We start from the raw sequence: 22,811 nt of genomic DNA, 5'->3' as shown, positions 1-22,811 counted from the left end.
TCTTATCAACATGAAAGGGTTCCAACTTATTAGAAGTTTTACAACAAGTACCGCTGATCTTGGAAAAAGAAATCTGAGAAAATTTCATCTTGGAAAATTTAGAGGGACAAAACAGTTTAGGAAAGACCAAAGACTTGGCACATTTCCTGATATACCTGTTTATGGTTAGACTTTTGTATCTTTGTGTATAAGTGGCTTGCAATGTAGGCCTATACCAATTGCAGTTGTGTGATTGACAGCTGTCCAGAATCAAAAAATTGGATGAGGCTAATAAACTACAGAAAGTATTAAAAAAAGAAATTTTTAGAGCTGCTCAAGGTGCCTAGTTTAGTGGCATTTGAGAAGGAAACATGTCAAGACAACAGTTCTTACTTCATAATGTGCAGAATAATTATAGCTAATAATTTTTTTTTGGTATAATTCTACTTTAGCTATCTTGCAAAAGGTTTAGGTTAGGAAAATGAAACTTTCAGTGATTGGTCTACAGGCTAAAGTAGGCCCATGTCTTGAGATGGTATTTTGAAGTACCTACCTCCACTCCGTTCTCCCTCTAGAGGATCCTGAAATTTTTCTACATGACAGGCAAATGACTACATGACATATTAAAATTTTGGAAAACAACATTTCACCTTAATTTTCAGTTATCAGTTTCTTTTTCTTTGGCTTTAGTTCTGAACATGCAATTCCTGTTATTTGAGTAGATTATTGAGCCATATCAATGTTTTTTTTTTCAAATTTAGGAAATGTATTTACATATCTTTAAAACCTTATAGATCAGGATTGAGCAAACTTATGAAGCTGAAAACAATTTTGATCTACTTCATTAAGCAGAAGATCTATTTTGCAAGGTTTCACTTTTATAACACATAGATTCTTAAAGGTCATCAAAGGTCAGGACTCTCTAGAGAGAGAAGAAGTTGAGGTATGTACTTCAAAATACCTCCCCAGAACATATTTTAGCCTGTAGACCCATCCCTGAAAGTTTAATTTTTCTAACCTAAACCCCTTTCCAAGATAGCCAAAAGTAGCTGAAGTAGAATTTTACCAAATCAACTGTGTCAAAACAAGAACCAGAAAAAAAGAGCAACATGCATTATCAGGGTTGGGCATAAGGTATAGCAGGGCTGCATACACAACATCTTAGCTACAATTATTCTGCATATTATGAAATGATTTCTTAATATGTTCCCTTCTTAAGAGCTACTAAAATGGACTTATATCCTGCTAAATCCAACTAAAAACTGCAACAGAGAAATGTGATTTTTAGACAGGGAGCATATAGGATTTTTCCTTGTAAATTTATTTTATCAAAGACAAGAAACTGGATTTAAAGCCATCATTGTTAGTTTTTTTGGGGAGGAGCAGAGAGAAGGGGTCTGATGAACAGACTTTTGATAGTTCTATAAGTGTTCAGAATGTTAATGCAGCAATAATGTAAAGTGGACAGATAATAATTGAGGAAGGGGTATCCTTGTAAAATAGCCTGATAAATCAGTTATATAACTGAGTTGAAAAGGACAAGGGGTTGCAATCCTCAGAAACAAGTGGATTCCCAGAATGAAGTCATAAAAGTGTTGTAAATCAAGTATTTTGTATAGGTCTTTGTTAACCATTTCCATGTGTCATATGAGCCTAGACCAGGACATTTAGAAAGAGTTTATTCAGTGAATCATATCTACTTAGGTAGTCCTTTTATTTAGCTCCAGGGCTGGCGAGGATTATCAAATGTTGTCTATAGAACTAATACATTGAGATATTGGCTTGACTCTGAACTTGGATGTCAAAACAAGATGGTCAACAACAATGATGTCTGGCAAAATGTGCCTGTGGACCAACTTCTCTCATTGTGGCAAATACTTTTGCACCATCAATGAAACTGTTCATTTCATCCTCCAATATTCTTTCAAAATGTTTCTTCATAGCTTCAAGCATCTTGATTGCATTAATGATGTTGATCTCCTTTTCCTCAAGTTTTTCTGTTGCTATCCTGATCTTGTACATGATTTTTTCATAAAGATATGGCTAGCGATAAATTCAAAGTTTAGAATCCTTTTCAGAAGGCTGCTAGCTTGTGCCTTCGACTTTGCATCGGGGTCCTCTGTCTGTTTGGTTTCGTAAATGGCTAAAACTATGGCTTCAAACTGAGTAATTACTGCTTATATGGTCTCAGCCCTTGCTCAGCCCTTCACTGAGTCTGTGATAAGTTTCAGAGAATAAAGTTGTTTTCAATCAAAGAGAGTTTTCCTTTAAGGATGGCAAAATGCTTTGTAGATGAAGAACACAGATATTTTGTCAAGAATGTAGAAAAGCTCAACTATCCAAATAGAGGAATTGCCACTATATTCTATAACAAAGTTTAGTCCGTGGGCCTGTCAGGGAATATAGGGTACACTGCAATCAAGAGGTTCAGATATTTTCTGCTGGGCTCCAATAAATTTACCCAACATTGAACTTGCATAGTCATAAGACTTTTTATCAAGAGGAATTCCTCTCCTTGACAATGTTCCTATTATACTGTCTGCCTTACCCTGCCCAGTCTTGTCATTAGCCTTGCTAACATCTAATAGTCTCTTTCTAGGTGTCTCTTCTGAGCTGGTATTGCTGATTATGCCCACAAGGCATAATCTATGCCTAGAATGTGAAGCATCAGGTATTATATCACAGAATTAAATTCTGAATCCAAAACTTAGTCGAGGATCTTCTCCCTGACTTCTACTGAAAAAAAAGTCAATAAACCCATTCTGAGGCATTGTGGCTAAATATGTTAATTTGTATGGTCCATATTGGGTATAAAGAACTCCCACATATCTCGCTAGTTGAACAATTTAAACAAAGTTGCTGCTTTATTCTTTAGCTATCCCAAGGTTAATGACCTGTCTTGCTAGGGTCCCTGCAGTGTTGAAAAAAATTCACAATTTTTCTGCTTGTCTCTTCATCTTTTGCTTGCTATAAAACTTTAGTTTGAGTGCTTTTATTAAGTAAAAAGTCCCCATGTTTCTGTTATTGACCCAATGACAAAAATAGGACAGAGCTGCTTTTTGTGTCTTGGAAGAGAAAGGACTTGCAGTTTTCCTTTCTTTGCCTGTTTTTGCTCTTCTTTTTGTGCCTTTGCTGCAGACTGGTTTCCACCCAAGCTTTTCAGAATTGGTTCACTCCTGGGACGATTAGAGAAAAGGAAACACAGGAAACAAGGCAGCATCTTTCTTGATATTGTATTCTAAGAACTGGTAATCCTCATACCATCCTGGTTGAAAATGTCACTGTTTCATTTTTTATATTGAAGAATCAACTGGGAAGACTCTCAGCTTTGGTTGATTAAGACCACACAAAATAAGGTCTTTCCTTTGGTTTTCGCTAGGGATTGGCTTCCTTATTCCTGGACTCTTGTGAACTATGTTTTCAAAATCATCACTGCAACTTTCGACAACAACTCTGCTAATTGTTGAAATATTAAGAAATTCTTCAGTGAAATTGATTGTTACATAGTTTTTTACATAGCTCAAACACAGAAGATGATGTACATTGTATTTCCCCCAAGATATCTCTTGCATTCAATATAAAATGTTCCCAGATAGTCTTAACAATGTCATTGGAACCAACAACTAATGCCATAATGTATTCCAGCTTGGTAAAAAATGCAAAAAGCACCTTATTGGGTCTTTGATTGGAAATGTCGTGCCCTATATTTGACACCATAAAGAGCTGGAGGCATATATTTAGAATAATTTCTTATCTAATTTCTGTTCGTTAGAAGTTTTAACGTTGTTCATTACTTTCGTCTGATGCAAAAACTTGCCTCCCGACTTGAATGAGCTATCCCAGAGTCTATCCCACTCCTGTCCTAGGGAAAAAAATTGTGGGTACACAGCCAAGTCTAGCCTGTCCTTTTCAAGCGTTCTATCCCTCTCAACCTTGTATTGTAATCAAGTTTTTTCTCTATCCCACATACACTTGCTTTGAAATTTTGGGGCTCCTTTTCTTTGAATTACATTGAATTAATTGGAATAGTAAGAGACGACCTGGCTACAACGTACTATTATGACATCATTGATCAATCTTTAACATGATCAGCATAAAAATCCAATTCTTTTGATGTATCAATTGGTATCAAAATTCCGTTCTTTAAAGTATCGGTTACTATTGAGACCTCTCGCGACATTCTAGGACCACTGAGGTGATACAATCACCCCTGGGGAAAAGAAAAAAAAACTAATAAATATGCATCCATGATCTTTTATCTGGCAAACATACCAAATTCCACATTTTTGCAGATAGGAGCATGAAACCTCTACAGCATGGTTCTCTGATATGCTCAAACTGATGGTGTGATTTTCATTAAGATTCTATGACTTTTAGGGAGTGTTTTCCCTTTTTTCGAAAATAGGGAAAATTTTCTCTGGCTCGTAACTTTTGATGAGTACGACTAATCTTGATGAAACTCAAATATTTAAAATCAGCGTAAAAATCCAATTCTTTTGATGTATATTGATGTTAAAATTCCATTGTTTAGAGTTTCGGTTACTACTGAGACGAGTTGCTCTTACTATACAGTTTGTTATCACAAACTGTTTGATACTAATTATTTTTCCATTGTTTTTAGAAACGCCTTGCCTTCTTTTCCACTCGTAGTCAAAGTTTGACAAATAATCCACAAGAGTAACCTTGTCTCTTTCTTTGGGTTTGTTCATATTATCTTGTCAGGCTTCAGTTGAATTTTCTAAAACTACTGAACCATCAGAAAGAAATTAATCATATGCAAGCATAAACAGGCCAGTTGCTACTAAAGGTTGAACATTTTTTCAATTCGGGAAAGGATAAAACTGACCCTATATTGGGACGTGGTGTATACAGAGTCCCATGTTTGTGTGGGAAGTTTTGTATTGGCAGGATCCATCAACAGTTGGGGGAAAAACTGCATGAACACAAGGTTTCAATAGATAAATCCGGGAGATCTAAAAATGTAAATAAAAATTACAATTTGATTCTGCTTTGGTCCTCCATGTTTTGAAAATCCAGACCATTTAGTTATTTTTGAGGAAGCAATTTTGATATCTAATGTAAATGGTCTACCACAGTCTTTTAGAGAGGCAGTTGAGATTAAAAGGTATATAATTAGGAATTTCGCTATAAATAGAGACACTGAGATATTTGCATAAGCCCAATTTGTAATAATTTAATTTTAAATGATTCAAATAAGATTTTTCGTCAGTTTAAGGTAAAACCTCCTGTCCGCATTTTTAATGAGAGTCAAGTCTGTAGGGAAGCTAAGTGTATTGCTAAGCAGATAATTTTTGCACAATCTAGTTGGTGAATGTGTCTTTCATTTATTCTGGTTTATTTTTTTAGTGTCTATTTGTCTCTCGTGTAGTTTACTACAAAAGGTTAATTTTTACACTACCCTCGTTTTTCTCTGCTTTTTGATTTTTTTTTCATTTATTATATTTTCTCTTCTTTGTTTCATAACAAAGATGTATGTGGATTGACCATTCAATAAATTCATGCTGAGCTGGCCTGTCACCTCAGACACTAATTTAATTAATCTGTTATATATTTTGAAAACAGGGAAGGTAAAAGAACAGAATGTCAATAGCCATACTGTTGGACAATAGTACATACAAGTTTGAATAAGAAAGTGAAAAAGGATTTTTATTATTGAACCAGGGAAACAATGACGAAGCTTCCAAAGAACTCCTAGGTTTCTGGAGAGCTGAAGTTTCACAAGAGCACTGCAATGTCTGAAAGAAAAATTTTTGTCCAACAAAATATCCAGAAACTGGACATGTCTATCAAGGGGATGGGTTATATCACCATGAGTGGAAGAAATATTTTGAACCAAAGGACAAGAAGTGCCTGATCTGAAAAAAATAAGTAGACTAGATTTAGCTAGATTTAAGGCAAGATGGTTTGCATCGAACCAAGCTAAGGTTCTTTCTAGAAAAGAATACACTTTCTTGATAAGGGAAGAATCCTTAATTTCTGAGCACCCAAGAGTACTATCATCTGCAATTGCAAATAGCACTGGGTCTTGAGCTGCCTCACTAAGTGGAACAAAATTGTCATCACAAAAGCGAATTCGGTATTTGATTTCTACAATTGAAGCAGAGTTTTTTCAAAATCAGCCATTTCTTTACTAAGAAGTTTGAAAATGCAAAAGTGTTTCCAGGAGAAGGAAATACAACTTAGACTGTCTCAGACTTGAGCACCGGGGACCTTAATGGGATCAAAATAAACGACTTATATGACTTCGCAAAAACCAGGGGGGTGAGTCAATCCCCCTTCAAACCACCCCTGTTTAGCTTGGATCTTTTCTTTGAAATTGTACTAAAATCACTGTCGAGACTAAGACAAGAGTATTTGATGGCATAATTCTTTCAACCCTCCTCTATAATCTCTAGAATGTTGGCTTCTAAAATATGCTGAGATGTTACAGCTTGATACCTTTTTGCTAACAAGTCTCAATAAATTCTTACAACTTAATTGTGGAGTCAAAGGCTCAATTTACAACTCAGAAAGAAATATGACAAGCATATAGCCTACTATTTTCCACAACTGTGATCAATCTTGTTTAGTCACGTGTTTGCTGTTATAGACAAGTAGAAAAAAAAGAAAAAAACAACAACATGAAATCTTAACTTTGGGGCTCAGGTTACGAACATACCCTTGCTTAAGATAGCACATGGGCAGAATGGCTTACAAGTATTTAAGGAGCTTAGAACCAACCAGTGGCATGCTGGAAATTTTATAATTATAGAAATATGAGGCTAATCTTTTTTCATTTTGCTCTGTGTTTTTTATCCAGTGAATTTTTCCTTCAGCAAAGCCTAATTCATTCCTAGTGACCTTTTGCAGAGTAGTTAAAGCAGAGGAATATCAGCATTCTGTATAGAGTAGTGCTTATTCCTACTAGTTCATTCCTACATAATGTAAAACATAAAATAGTTATTTTCAGAGATTTAGGGATTTTTAAGTTTGGGGGAGGGTTCATTCAATTGCCTCTTAATTTATTAATATTAATATATTAACTCATAATATGTATTAAGAGAATACAGACCTCATTCTTATTTTTAACCATAATGGTGTGTGGGGGGAATCTAATGTTTAGGGTAATTTAGGGTTAATTCGTATAAACACAAGTAAATTGTGTCCATTGAACTGTGCATTTGGACTTTACCAGCTACATAAATACTAAAACTAGTACAAAATGTGAAAAATAAGTGCATGTCAATTGGATTCAGCAGAAATTTATTATTTATCTTCCCACTACAAACCACTACTATGTTAATCATATTCATCACTTGAGTTTAAAAAAATCACACCAGCGGTGTATGCATGGGAATTTTCAGAGACATCTCTGATAACAATGGCAGTACTGCAAGCACTGTGTGGATGTTTCTTACCTTCAGCAGCTAGTTTACTAATAAAATGGTCCAGATAGGGCCTGTTCAACCAAAAATTAATGAGCTTGTAGGAATAAGCTTGTAGATATCCAAGTGAACTGACCTTTTAAAGCAGAAGAATGTCAGCATTCCATATAGAGTAACCATTAGGGAAAACATCCAGGACTATGCATAGGGGAGATACAATAAGAGCCAATCTTTCTTCTATTTTGACGTCTTCCCAAAAAATATTTGCAGGTTTTGCATACTGTTGCTGTTTTGTCTAAAGATCACATGTGACATTTTCAATCAGCTGAGGTAATTGCCAAAACCGTTTGCTAATATATTCTGTTAGAGAGCATCATCAAGAGTTGATCAGGAGAATCAAAGTGTGATTGAACATACACTGACCTGCTGATCCTCCCTTTACCAATTTCAAACATGACATTTTCAAACAGTTTTGGTAATTGCCAAAACCATTTGCTATGATATTCTCTTATAGAGCATTGTCAAATTTTGATCAGGAGGATCAAAGATGATGAAATATACACTGACCTGCTGATCCTCCCCTTTTCAGTTTCAAACATATGACATTTTCAAACAGCTGAGGTAATTGCCAAAACTGTTTGCTAATATATTTTGTTAGAGAGCATCATCAAGTGTTGATCAGGAGGATCAAAGTGTGATTGAACATACACTGACCTGCTGATCCTCCCTTTACCAATTTCAAACATGAAAATTTCAAACAGTATTAGTAATTGCCAAAACCATTTGCTATGATATTCTCTTATAGAACATCGTCAAATTTTGATCAGGAGGATCAAAGAGGATGAAACATACACTGACCTGCTGATCCTCCCCTTTTCAGTTTCAAACATATGACATTTTCAAACAGCTGAGGTAATTGCCAAAACCGTTTGCTAATATATTCTGTTAGAGAGCATCATCAAGTGTTGATCAGGAGGATCAAAGTGTGATTGAACATACACTGACCTGCTGATCCTCCCTTTACCAATTTCAAAGATGAAAATTTCAAACAGTATTGGTAATTGCCAAAACCATTTGCTATGATATTCTCTTATAGAACATCATCAAATTTTGATCAGGAGGATCAAAGATGATGAAACATACACTGACCTGCTGATCCTCCCCTTTTCAGTTTGAAACATATGAAATTTTCAAACAGCTGAGGTAATTGCCAAAACCGTTTGCTAATATATTCTGTTAGAGAGCATCATCAAGTGTTGATCAGGAGGATCAAAGTGTGATTGAACATACACTGACCTGCTGATCCTCCCTTTGCCAATTTCAAACATGAAAATTTCAAACAGTACTGGTAATTGCCAAAACCATTTGCTATGATATTCTCTTATAGAACATCGTCAAATTTTGATCAGGAGGATCAAAGATGATGAAACATACACTGACCTGCTGATCCTCCCCTTTTCAGTTTCAAACATATGACATTTTCAAACAGCTGAGGTAATTGCCAAAACTGTTTGCTAATATATTCTGTTAGAGAGCATCATCAAGTGTTGATCAGGAGGATCAAAGTTTGATTGAACATACACTGACCTGCTGATCCTCCCTTTACCAATTTCAAAGATGAAAATTTCAAACAGTATTAGTAATTGCCAAAACCATTTGCTATTATATTCTCTTATAGAACATCATCAAATTTTGATCAGGAGGATCAAAGATGATGAAACATACACTGACCTGCTGATCCTCCCTTTTTCAGTTTCAAACATATGACATTTTCAAACAGCTGAGGTAATTGCCAAAACTGTTTGCTAATATGCTCTCTCAGGGAGGATCATCAAATATAGATCAGGGAAATCAAAGTGCCATTGAATATACACTGTACTTTTAATCCTTCTTTTGAATGCAATACAGCAAATGGCTTTTGACAATTATTAAAGCAGTGTGAAAATGTCAGCTATAAACCTTAGGCATAAAAGTAATGGATATTTATTAAACATAAAGCATCCAGAACTAGATTGTGCTTTGGAAGGGAAGGTAAACCTTGGTTTCAATGACAAAATAGACATTTAGTCATAAACAATTTTTAAATTGTTACTATAACTATATTTAACTAGAGCTATAACTATAAAAAACTAAAACTATAACTATGTAGTTATATAGCTATTGTATAAAATATATAGTTATGATTATAGTTATTATATAGATATTGTATAAAAAATATAGTAATTATACATTTTGACCTGAGAAGGGCAGCTGTCCCCAGAATACACAAATTTCAGGAAACCATATAGTTATTTATGTATTATAATGCCAAATTAGAAATATCCATTATTGAGAGGAAACTATAAATATTCTCTGGACTAGTCCCTGTGGGGAAGGCGCCAGGACCACTACCGTCAGGACATCGACAAAATCTATCATTACAACAACAAAAAATCTGTCAGAACATCGACTCATCAGGACATTGACAGTTATAACATTGACACGTCAATTAATAGACAGTCACAATTGTTACGCATCAGAATGTTGACAGTCATAACATCAACACGTCAGTTTTCACAATCGCTACCCGTCAGAACGTCGACAGTTATAATATCGACACGTCAGTTCATCGACAGTCGCAATCGCTACCCGTCAGAACGTCGACAGTCATAACATCAACACGTCATAGCATACAATTTTTTTTTCATAACACAAATTCGTCAGAACCACTAACCGTCAGAACGTCGACAGTCATAACATTGACACGTCATAATATCTAAAAAAAAAATTCATAACGAAAATCCGTCAGAACCACTAACCGTCAGAACGTCCACAGTCATAACATCTAAAATTTTAAAACTTTAGTTTTTTGGGGTTTAAGGGGGAATAGGTACCTAGGTTAGGTTACGTATTTAATATATGCTATGCTTTACCCCCACCCCCTGATGTGCAAATAAATAGCCGAATTTTTTTTCTAAACTATTATATACTGGTAAGGCACCAGGACATCGACACGTCATGACCACTGACGTCAGGACATCGACAAAATCCGTCATAACATCGACAAAAATTTGTCAGAACATCAGTCATAACATCGACAGTCACGATCGTTACCCCTCAGAACATCGACACGTCAGTTCATCGACAGTCACAATCGCCATCCATCAGAACGTCGACACGTCAGTTCATCGACAGTCACAATTGCTACCCTTCAGAACGTTGACAGTCATAGCATCGGCACGTCATAACAGCTAAAAAAAATTTCATAACGAAAATCCATCAGAACCATTACCTATCTGGACGTCGACAGTCATAACATCGACACGTCATAACTTGGGGTTTATGGGGGAAAAGGTACCTAGATTAGGTTACGTATTTAATATATGCTATGCTTCACCCCCACCCCCTGATGTGCAAATAAATAGCCGAAATTTTTTTCTAAACTATTATATACTGGGAAGGCGCCAGGACATCGACACGTCAGGACATCGACAAAATCAATCATAACATCGACAAAATCTATCAGAATATCGACACAACAGAAAATAGACAGTCACAATCACTACGCGTAAGAACCTCGACATGTCCATTCATCAACAGTCACAATTGCTATCCGTGAGAACGTTAACAGTCATAATATCGACACTTCGGTCCCTCAACAATCACAATTGTTACCCGTCAGAAAGTCGTCAGACATAATATCGACACGTCAGTTCATCGACAGTCACAATCGCTACCCGTCAGAACGTCGACAGTCATAACATCGACACGTCATAATATCTAAAAAAAAATTTCATAACGAGAATCCGTCAAAACCATTAACCATCAGAACATCGACAGTCATAACATCAACACGTCATAACCTCAAAAACTCAAAAACTTTATTTTTTTGGGGTTTATCGGGAAAAGGTACCTAGGTTAGGTTACGTATTTAATATATGCTATGCTTTACCCCAACCCCCTGATGTGCAAATAAATAGCCGAAATTTTTTTCTAAACTATTATATACTGGGAAGGCGCCAGGACATCGACAGTCATAACATCGACACGTCAGGACATCGACATTCTCAATCGCTACCCATCAGAACATCGACGCGTCAGTTCATCGACAGTCACAATCGCTACCCGTCAGAACGTCGACAGTCATAACATCAACACGTCATAACATAATTTTTTTTTCTTATAAGGAAAATCCGTCAGAATCACTAGCCGTCAGAACGTCAACAGTCATAACTTCTAGATTTTTTTTGATGTTATGACGTGTCGACGTTCTGACGAGTAGCGATTGTGACTGGCGATTAACTGACATGTCGATGTTATGACTGTCGACGTTCTGGCGGGTAGCGATTGTGACTATCGATGTCCTGACTTGTCGATGTTCTGACGTGTCGATGCTCTGGCGGATTTTCCTTGTCAACGAAATGACGTTTAGTGCTTGTGACGGTTAGATGAAATGGTAGCATCCCGTCCCTGTGGTCCCTGTCGAATAGCCAAACTTCCCTTTTTAAAATTGTTTTCTGCATACCATAAAAATTCCAATGTAAGCCTGAACTTCTGTATCTGTTTTACTATTTTTAAAGAAATAAGGACGTGTTTTATAAAAAGGTATTTGAAAACTCTTTGGAGTTCAGTTTTAATTATTTGTTGATTATCAGAAATTTATTTGTCTGCAGACTATGGCGAACGTCAAGTTGGCTACAAAGTGGGAACCAAAGTGGTGCCTGTTGCTGAGATGATTCCAGAAATCATTGTACCAAATTTGGAAGGATGCGAGGTAAGCAAATCTATAGGGTTATTTCAACCACCTCAGAAAATGGAACAATGAATATGATAAGATTTCTAGAGGTTTAATACTACGGTCATAACTTACAACCCTTGCCCTGAGGGCTGTGGGGGAGTGTCCTCCTCAAAAGTATAATTTCTATCTGAAAATCCACAACACTGGACAAAATGGCTATCTAAAAATTTTGTTTGGATGTGTTTGGGGAAAAGGTGGGCGAGAGAGGGGAGCTAGTTGCCCTCAAATCACTTTCGACTATGAAAAAGGGCACTAGACCTTTGAATTTCCAATCGAATGAGCCCTTTTTCAAGTTTCTACAACAAAGATTTCAATAAGAGCTTATATGCCCCCAGGGCATAACTTATAACCCTTGCACTGAAGACTGTGGGGGGAGTGTCCTGCTCAAAGGTATAATTTTCCTGAACTTTAACTGCGTGGAACAAAATGGCTATCTCAAAATTCTGATTGAATTTGTTTGGAGAAATGGTGGGCGTGGAAGGGGTGTTAGTTGCTTTCCAATTACTTTCAATTATTAAAAAGGGTACTAGCCATTTCAATTTCTAATCGAAAGAACCCTTTTTGAAGTTTCTACGACAACGCGTTCTATAAAAACTTTATATGCCCCCAGGGCATAACTTACGACCCTTGTCCTGAGGGCTGTGAGGGGTCTGTCATCCTCAAAGACGTAATTTACAGAACTTAAAACTACGTTGAATAAAATGGCTATCTTAAAATTTTGATTGGATGTGTTTGGGTGAAAGGTGGGCATGAGAGAGGGGTTAGTTGCCCTCCAATCACTTTCGACTATTAAAAAGGGCACTAGCCCTTCAAATTTCTAATCGAATGAGCTTTTTTGAACTTTCTGGGACAACGCCTTCTATAAAAAGCTTATGTGTCCCCAGGGCATAACTTACAACCTTTGTCCTGAAGGATGTGGGGGAGTGTCCTCCTCAAAAAAATAATTTTGTTCTGGAAATCAACTACGCTGAACAAAATGGCTATCTCAAAATTTTGATTGGATGTGTTTGGGGGAATGATCCCTTTTCGAATTTTCTACAACAACTCCTTCGATACGAAGTGCCTGGGTATGGAGAAGAAAGAAAGAAAAAAAATAATACATTGTGCCCACATCGTTCTTTACTTAGGCAGTGCTATCGCGCTGCCTATGAAATGGTTGGCGTGAGAGGGGGGTTAGTTGCCCTTCAATCACTTTCGACTATTAAAAGGGCACTAGCCCTTTCAATTTTCAATTGAATGAGCCCTTTTGGATGTTTTTAAAACATCGCTTTCTATAAAAACCTTACATGCTCCAAGGGCAACTTACAACCCTTGGCCTGAGGGTTGTGGAGGGGATGGGTTGTCATCCTTAAAGACGTAATTTCCAAAACTTTCATATAGCCATTTTATTCAACTGTGTTGAATAAAATGGCTATCTAAAAATTTTGATTGGATGTTTTTTGGGGAATAGTGGGTATGAGAGGGTGGTTAGCTGCTCAAATCACTTTCGACTGTTACAAAGGGCAGCGACCATTTCAATTTTTAACAGAATACGTCCTTTTTGAACCTTTTACAACAAAGCTTTTTATAAAAACCTTATATGCCTCCAGGGCATAACTTATAACCCGTTCTATCTGGAAATCAACTACGCGGAACAAAATGGCTATCTCAAAATTTTGAGTGGATGTGTTTGGGGGAATGATGGGCGTGGGGGGGGGGGCTAGTTGCCCTCCAATCACTTTCGACTATCAAAAAGGGCCCTAGCCCATTAATTTCCAATCGAATGAGCCTTTTTTGAAGTTTCTACGACAACGCCTTCTATAAAAACCTTATATGCCCCCAGGGCATAACTTAAAACCCTTGCCCCGAGGGTTGTTGTATGCCCCCCATAACTTACAACACTTGCCCCGAGGGTTGTGGGGGAGTGTCCTCCTCAAAAATATATTTTCTATCTGGAAATCAACTACGCTGAACAAAATAGCTATCTCAAAATTTTGATTGGATGTGAGTAGTAAGGGTATAATAGATTGAAAACCTACAAAAAACCTACATGAATATGCGTGTAGTTAAACCAGTACATCGGCTTACCAGGGTCAGTTACCTATTACTACGAACGGTACTTGCCTTACCAGACGGGTTTCTGAGGCAACACCCATTTTTTTGGGGTCAATCGGTGAGAGAGAGCGGCGGTTGTTCCATATATGGTAACCTGATTAGTTGGTTTTTTAAAAAACTTGGCAAGGTATAATGTACTCAAGCAAAAACCCTATAAAATGTTCATACACTACATTCCAATTTTCATTATGTTTTAACACATTGTTTATAGTACACCTACGCCTGAGGCATGAATATGCGTGTAGTTTAACCGGTACATTGACTTACCAGGGTCAGTCACCTGTAACTTGATTAGTAGTTTTTTTTTGTTTTTTTTTAAACTTGGCAACGTATAAGAGACGACTTTTATTTTTTTTTAAACTGGTATTTTTTCAATGAAGCCCATAGCACTTTGCAGAAACCCGTGAATGTAGGACTGAAAGTCCATTCGTACTATATCTGAATCCAATTACTAATCAAGTTAGTGTGACCGCCATTTTTTGATCTGGCTAAGTGGGTATAATCTGGTTTGGTTCGTTATTGCGAGAGGCTTACTCAATTTACATCTTAGTGTTAACTGGATGATCTAATTGCGTAGGTACTAAAGGAACATTTGAAGGTGGAGAAAAAAAGGGGTAATTAGTGATTGGATAATTTTAACAAGAAATGACTGAAAAGTGTTTTGGAGGAGATGGAATGAATGTGTACCGTATAATACACAAGTGATGATTTGCACAGTGTTGTCAATTTTAAATAGTTTAGAAATAAAAAAAATTAACATGAAATGGCTGAAAAGTGTTTTGAGAGAGTTGAGTTGCACGAGGGTTGACTTGCACGAGGGTTCAGTTACATGAGGATTCAGTTACACGGGGATTAGTTAAATGGGGGCGAGTAGGACGGAGGTTCATTTGTAAGGGGTTTCGGTTATACAGGGGTTCAGATACATGGGGGGTTCAGTTGCACGGGGGTATCTGCTATAAAAAACACTTCATTCTAAACAAATACGAACATTTTGAAAAGCAGACAAAAAATTGGACACTATAATCAGAATTATTTGATTAACATTTAAAAAGGGGTAATGAGATATGTGATCTGTATAATACACTAGTGATGTTTGATAAGTATTGTCAATTTAAAATAGGATCTAACGTTCCCTTCGTTCCCCCATTTCTGAGGGCAGGGAGGGGTCAATTTTGGAGGGAAAACATCTGCGTCAAGGGGAAGGCTCAGAGACCCTTCGTTCCCACATTTCCGAGGGCAGGGGAGGGGGAGAAGGTGATAGTATTCCAATACAATAATTCAAGCATAATAGAATTTATGCTCCTAGTAGAAGCTCGTAAAGCCCTTCCCCCTCCCCGCGCTAGGATTATTGCCAGGCTGTACCTCTAAATAGAGCGAATGAAGGTGATAGCATTCCTATACAATAATTCTAGTATAATAGAATTTATGCTCTTATTGGAAGCTTGTAAGAACCTTCCCCTTCCGCCGTACTAGGATTAATGTCTAGCTGTGACAGTGGATATTACCTCTAAATACCGATAATTAAGGTGATAGCATTAGAATACAATAAGTCAAGTATACTAGAATTTATGCTCCTAGTGGAAGCTCGTAAAACCCGTCCCTCTCCCGCGCTAGGATTATTGCCTAGCTATGACAATGGATATTACCTCTAAATACAGAGAATTAAGGTGATAGTATTCCGATACAATAAGTCAACTATAATAGAATTTATGCTCCTAGTGGAAACTCGTAAAACCCTTCCCCCTCCCCGCGCTAGGATTATTACCTGGCTGTGTCAATGGAGGCTGTGACAATGGATATTACCTCTAAATACAGAGAATTAAGGTGATAGTAGTCCGATACAATAAGTCAAGTATAATAGAATTTATGCTCCTAGTGGAACCTCGTAAAACCCTTCCCCCTCGCCCGCACTAGGATTATTGCCTAGCTGTGACAATGGATATTACCTCTAAATACAGAGAATTAAGGTGATAGTATTCCGATACAATAAGTCAAGTATAATAGAATTTATGCTCCTAGTGGAAACTCGTAAAACCCTTCCCCCTCCCCGCGCTAGGATTATTGCCTAGCTATGACAATGGATAAGCACTAGTAGATAGAGTGCTAAAAACATCAGAATCGACTTCAGAGGACATGTTATATCACGGGAAGAGGTTTTGAAAATCCCCCTTCCCCCCAAACTCAAAATTTTCCAAAATTCTACTTTAGAAACTTTTAATATATTTCTAAAGCACTAATAGATAGAGTGCTAAAAACATCAGAATTGACTTCAGAGGACACGTTATATCACGGGACGAGGTTTTGAAAATCCCCCTCCCCCCCCAAACTCAAAATTTTCCAAAATTCTACTTTAGAAGCTTTTAAAATATTTCTAAAGCACTAGTAGATAGAGTGCTAAAAACATCAGAACCGACTTCAGAGGACATGTTATATCACGGGAAGAGGTTTTGAAAATCCCCCTCCCCCAAACTCAAAATTTTCCAAAATTCTACTTTAGAAGCTTTTAAGATATTTCTAAAGCACTAATAGATACAGTGCTAAAAACATCAGAATCGACTTCAGAGGACACGTTATATCACGGGAAGATGTTTTGAAAATCAACCTTCCCCCCCCCAAACTCAAAATTTTCCTAAATTTTACTTTAGAAGCTTGTGTGTGTCTCTTTGGGCTTTTTGTGTCTCTTCGGCCTGTGTGTATGTCTCTACAAATGTAGAAAAAACCGTGTGGGTGAGTTGAAATAAAAAAAATTTAACAAGAAATGACTGAAAAGTGTTATTCTTTGGTTCAAATGTAGAAAAAACCCGCGTGAGTGAGTTGAAATAAAAATTTTTTTTAACAAGAAATGACTGAAAAGTGTTTTGGGGGAGATGGCTTGATTGACAGAAGGATGTATTAGTGAAGTTATAGTGGAGGGCGACAATGTCTTCAAAGTCAAGGCTATAAGAATCAAAAGTTCCGAATATTTTTGTCGGTTTGTAGTTTACCCACTAATATCAATATCAGTAATGATTATATTTGAACTTTCTCCAAGTGGATCAAATTGGTCTCTAATAGGTTTATGATAAAAAAATAGTTTGGGACAAGAAAAAAAATTAAAATAATGTCATGAAATCATTTTCAATACTCAGAGAAGTGTTTTTTTTTTTGTATTTTTTATTGGGTTATTTGGTAGGTTGGGTGTGGGGTTTGTTAGTTTTTGTTTTTTTTTGTGTTTTTTTTTTTTTTTTTGTTTTTTTGTAAATTTTTTTGTGTGTGTGTGTGTGTGTGTGTGAGTTTTTTTGCATGTGTAAGTTGTTTTTTTTTTGTGTGTCTGTAAGTTTTTTTTGTGTGTGTGTGTTAGTTTTTGTGTGTGTGTGTAAGTTTTTGTGGGTGTGTAAGTTTTTTTGTTTGTATAAGTTTTTGTGTGTGTGTGTGTGTGTGTGTGTAAGTTTGTGTGGGGACAAGAAAAAAAACTAAAATAATGTCATGAAATCATTTTCAACACTCAGAGAAGTTTTTTTTTTGTGTGTAAGTTTTTTTTTGTTTATTTGTTAGTTGTGTGTGTGTGTAAGTTTTTTTTTGTTTGTGTAAGTTTTTTTTTTTTGTGTGTGTAAATTTTTTTTGTGTGTTTGTGTGTCTGTGTGAGTTTTTATGTGTTTGTAAGTTTTTTTTTGTTTCTTTAATTTTTTTTTTTTTTGTTTGTGTAAGTTTTTATGTGTGTGTAAGTTTTTGCGTGCATGTAAATTTTTGTGTGCGTGTGTAAGTTTTTATGGGTGTGTAAGTTTTTGTGTTTGTGTAAGTTTTGTGTGTGTGTGTGTGTGTGTAAGTTTGTGTGTGTGTGTGTGTGTGTAAGTTTTTATGTGTGTGTGTAAGTTTCGTGTGTGTGTGTGTGTGTGTGATTTTTGAACATAAACTTTAGTTTCCTATATAAAAATTATGGAAAATACAATTCTATCGTTCAAATGTGAAACTTAGTTCCATTCTCTGGTTCAAATGCAGAAAAACCCGTGTGGGTGAGTTGAAATAAAAAAAATTTAACAAGAAAGGACTGAAAAGTGTCTTGGGGGAGATGGTTTGATTGGCAGAAGGATGTATTGGTGAAGTTATAGTGGAGGGCGACAAAGTCTTCAAAGTCAAGGCTATAAGAAAAAAAAGTTCTGGATATTTTTGTAAGTTTGTAGTTTACGCACTAATATCATATCAGTAACGATTCGAGGATGTTTCCCCATTTATCGATAATCAGGCAATTTTCTCAAGCTCTTGGTCAGAAATAGAGGCTGTTTCCAAAGATTTAGAATAAGATAAAAATTGTCAGGTGTGGCTCCCCGCGCTAGGATTATTGCCTTGCTGTGACAATGGATATTACCTCTAAATACAGAGAATTAAGGTGATAGTATTCCGATACAATAAGTCAAGTATAATAGAATTTATTCTCCTAGTGGAACCTCGTAAAACCCTTCCCCCTCTCCCCCACACGCATTATTGCCTAGCTCTGACAATGTATATTACCTCTAAAAAGAGAGAATTAAGGTGATAGTATTCCGATACAATAAGTCAAGTATACTAGAATTTATGCTCCTAGTGGAAGCTCGTAAAACCCTTCCCCATCCCCGCGCTAGGATTATTGCCTAGCTATGACGATGGATAAGCACTAGTAGATAGAGTGCTAAAAACATCAGAATCGACTTCAGAGGACATGCTATATCACGGGAAGAGGTTTTGAAAATCCCCCTTCCCCCCAACTCAAAATTTTCCAAAATTCTACTTTAGAATCTTTTAAAATATATCTAAAGCACTAATAGATACAGTGCTAAAAACATCAGAATCGACTTCAGAGGACACGTTATATCACGGGAAGAAGTTTTGAAAATCCCCCTTCCCCCCAAACTCAAAATTTTCCAAAATTCTACTTTAGAAGCTTTTAAAATATTTCTAAAGTACTAGTAGATAGAGTGCTAAAAACATCAGAACCGACTTCAGAGGACATGTTATATCACGGGAAGAGGTTTTGAAAATCCCCCTTCCCCCAAACTCAAAATTTTCCAAAATTCTACTTTAGAAGCTTTTAAGATATTTCTAAAGCACTAATAGATGCAGTGCTAAAAACATCAGACTCGACTTCAGAGGACACGTTATATCACGGGAATAGGTTTTGAAAATCCCCTTCCCCCCCCAAACTCAAAATTTTCCAAAATTTTACTTTAGAAGCTTGTGTGTGTCTCTTTGGACTTTATGTTTCTCTTCGGACTGTGTGTATGTGTGTACAAATGTAGAAAAACCCGTGTGGGTGAGTTGAAATAAAAAAATTTAACAAGAAATGACTGAAAAGTGTTATTCTTTGGTTAATGTGTAGAAAAAACCCGTTTGAGTGAGTTGAAATAAAAATTTTTTTTAACAAGAAATGACTGAAAAGTGTTTTGGAGGAGATGGCTTGATTGACAGAAGGATGTATTAGCGAAGTTATAGTGGAGGGCGACAATATCTTCAAAGTCAAGGCTATAAGAAAAAAAAGTTCCGAATATTTTTGTCGGTTTGTAGTTTACGCACTAATATCAATATCAGTAATGATTCTATTTGAACTTTCTCCAAGTTGATAAAATTGGTCTCTAAACGGTTCATGATAAAAAAAATAGTTTGGGACAAGAAAAAAAAACTAAAATAATGTCATGAAATCATTTTCAACACTCAGAGAAGTTTTTTTTTGTGTGTTATTTTTTATTTTTGTATGTGTTAGTTTTTGTGTGTTTAAGTTTTTTTTTGTGTTTTTTTGTTTTTGTTTTTTTTTTTTGTGTGTTTTTTTTTTTTGTGTGTGTGTGTGTGTCAGTTTTTATGTGTGTGTAAGTTTTTTTTTTGTGTGTCTGTAAGTTTTTTTTGTGTGTGTGTGTAAGTTTTTGTGTGTTTGTGTAAGTTTTTGCGTGCATGTAAATTTTTGTGTGTGTGTGTAAGTTTTTGTGGGTGTGTAAGTTTCTGTGTTTGTGTAAGTTTTTGTGTGTGTGTGTGTGTGTGTAAGTTTGTGTGGGGACAAGAAAAAAAAACTAAAATAATGTCGTGAAATCATTTTCAACACTCAGAGAAGTGTTTTTTCTTGTAATGTTTTATTTTTGTTTTTGTTAGTTTGTTTGTGAGGGGTTGAAGTTTTTTTTGTGTTTTTAAGTTTTTTTTTTGTGTGTGTAAATTTTTTTTTGTCTGTGTGTGTGTGTGTGATTTTTTATGTGTGTTTAAGTTTTTTTTTTTTTTTTTGTCTGTTAGTTTTTTTTTTTGTGTGTGTGTAATTTTTTGTTTGTGTGTTTAAGTTTTTTTGTGTGTGTAAGTTTTTGCGTGTATGTAAATTTGTGTGTGTGTGTTTGTTTTTGTGTGTGTGTTAGTTTTTGTGTTTGTGTTAGTTTTTGTGTGTGTGTGTGTGTGTGTGTGTAAGTTTGTGTGTGTGTGTGTGTGTGTGTGTTTTTTTTTGTGTGTGTAAGTTTTTTTGTGTGTCTGTAAGTTTCTGTGTGTGTGTGTGTGTGTGTGTGTGTGTGATTTTTGAACATAAACTCTAGTTTCCTATAAGAAAATTATGGAAAATACAATTCTATCGTTCAAATGTGAAACTTAGTTCCATTCTCTGGTTCAAATGTAGAAAAACGCGTGTGGGTGAGTTGAAATAAAATTTTTTTAACAAGAAATGACTGAAAAGTGTTTTGGGGGAGATGGTTTGATTGGCAGAAGGATGTATTAGTGAAGTTATAGTGGAGGGCGACAAAGTCTTCAAAGTCAAGGCTATAAGAAAATAAAGTACTGGATATTTTTGTAAGTTTGTAGTTTACGCACTAATATCATATCAGTAACGATTCGAGGATGTTTCCCCATTTATCGAAAATCAGGCAATTTTCTCAAGCTCTTGGTGAGAAATAGAGGCTGTTTACAAAGATTTAGAATAAGAAAAAAATTGTCAGGTGTGGGACTCGAACCCACGACCCCATATAGGGTTGATGTTAGTGTTGTCAGTCAAAAGCTATGACCTTGAGAAAAGAGCTTGAGAAAATTCCCTGACTATCGAAAAATGGGGGAAACATCCCCCCAAAAGTCGACAGGAATGCTCCCCTCCAGCGCTTTCTCGGATATGTTGAATAAAATATGCAATCTCGACATTGCTTTATTTAATTTTTTTAAGTTTAATTTCGCCGCGTTTACGGGCGCACCCGTACCCTCGTCTAAATTAAGCATAAAAAAAATAAATAAAGCTATATAGACGTTGCATATTTTAGTCAAAAGCTACGAGACAGCGCTGGAAGGGGGCCTTCCTGTCGACTTTTGGGGGGATGTTTCCCCCATTTTTCGATAGTCAGGCAATTTTCTCAAGCTCTTTTCTCAAGGTCATAGCTTTTGACTGACAACACTAACATCAACCCTATATGGGGTCGTAGGTTTGAGTCCCACACCTGACAATTTTTTCTTATTCTAAATCATTGGAAACAGCCTCTATTTCTGACCAAGAGCTTCAGAAAATTGCCTGATTATCGATAAATGGGGAAACATCCTCGAATCGTTACTGATATGATATTAGTGCATAAACTACAATCTTACAAAAATATCCAGAAATTTTTTTTCTTATAGCCTTGACTTTGAAGACTTTGTCAACCTCCACTATAACTTCACCAATACATCCTTCTGCCAATCAAACCATCTCCCCCAAAACACTTTTCAGTCATTTCTTGTTAAAATTTTTTATTTCAACTCACCCACACGGGTTTTTCTACATTTGAACCAGAGAATGGAACTAAGTTTCACATTTGAACGATAGAATTATATTTTCCATAATTTTCTTATAGGAAACTAGAGCTTATGTTCAAAAATCACACACACACACACACACACACACACAGAAACTTACACACACACATAAGAACTACACACACACACACACACACACACACACACACAAACTAACACACACACACACACACACACACAAAACTTACACAAACACAAAAACTTACACTCCCACAAAAACTTACACACACACACAAATTTACATACACGCAAAAACTTACACACACATAAAAACTTACACACACACACAAAAACTTACACACACACACAAAAAAAAAACTTACAGACACACACAAAAAAAAAAAACTTACACAAACATAAAAACTCACACACACACACAGACACAAAAAAAAAATTACACACACAAAAAAAATTTACACAAAAAAAAAACTTACACACAGACCCCCACAACAAACACATACACACACAAAAACTTACACAAAAAAAAACTTCTCTGTGTGTTGATAATGATTTCATGACATTATTTTAGTTTTTTTTTTTCTTGTCACAACCCAAACTTACACACACACACACACACACAAAAAAACTTACACAAACACAAAAACTTACACACCTAAAAAAACTTACACACACAGACAAAAATTTACATGCACGCAAAAACTTACACAAACACACAAAAACTTACACACACACACAAAAAAAACTTACAGACACAAAAAAAAAACTTACACACACATAAAAACTGACACACACACAAACACAAAAAAAAATTTACACACACACAAAAAAAACAAAAAAACACACACAAAAAAAAAAACTAACACACA

The 22,811-nt window shown here is 35.9% G+C and overlaps 1 protein-coding gene across 1 annotated transcript in view; it reads left to right on the top strand.

Moving 5' to 3' along the window:
• The window catches only part of mRpL41 (mitochondrial ribosomal protein L41), a 32,924-nt gene continuing 10,113 nt past the window's right edge, over window positions 1-22,811 (top strand). The window contains exons 1-2 of the mRNA XM_089097463.1: window positions 1-164; window positions 12,017-12,117. Of these exons, the coding sequence (XP_088953589.1) occupies window positions 11-164; window positions 12,017-12,117 (255 nt within the window). The 5' untranslated portion in view covers window positions 1-10. The remainder of the gene's footprint in view (window positions 165-12,016; window positions 12,118-22,811) is intronic.

Source organism: Artemia sp. Qi Xiang Cuo, chromosome 11, assembly GCF_049724085.1.
Source record: "Artemia sp. Qi Xiang Cuo chromosome 11, ASM4972408v1, whole genome shotgun sequence".
In the NCBI taxonomy this organism is placed as follows: domain Eukaryota; kingdom Metazoa; phylum Arthropoda; class Branchiopoda; order Anostraca; family Artemiidae; genus Artemia; species Artemia sp. Qi Xiang Cuo.
This window is presented reverse-complemented; position numbering and strand designations above follow the sequence as displayed.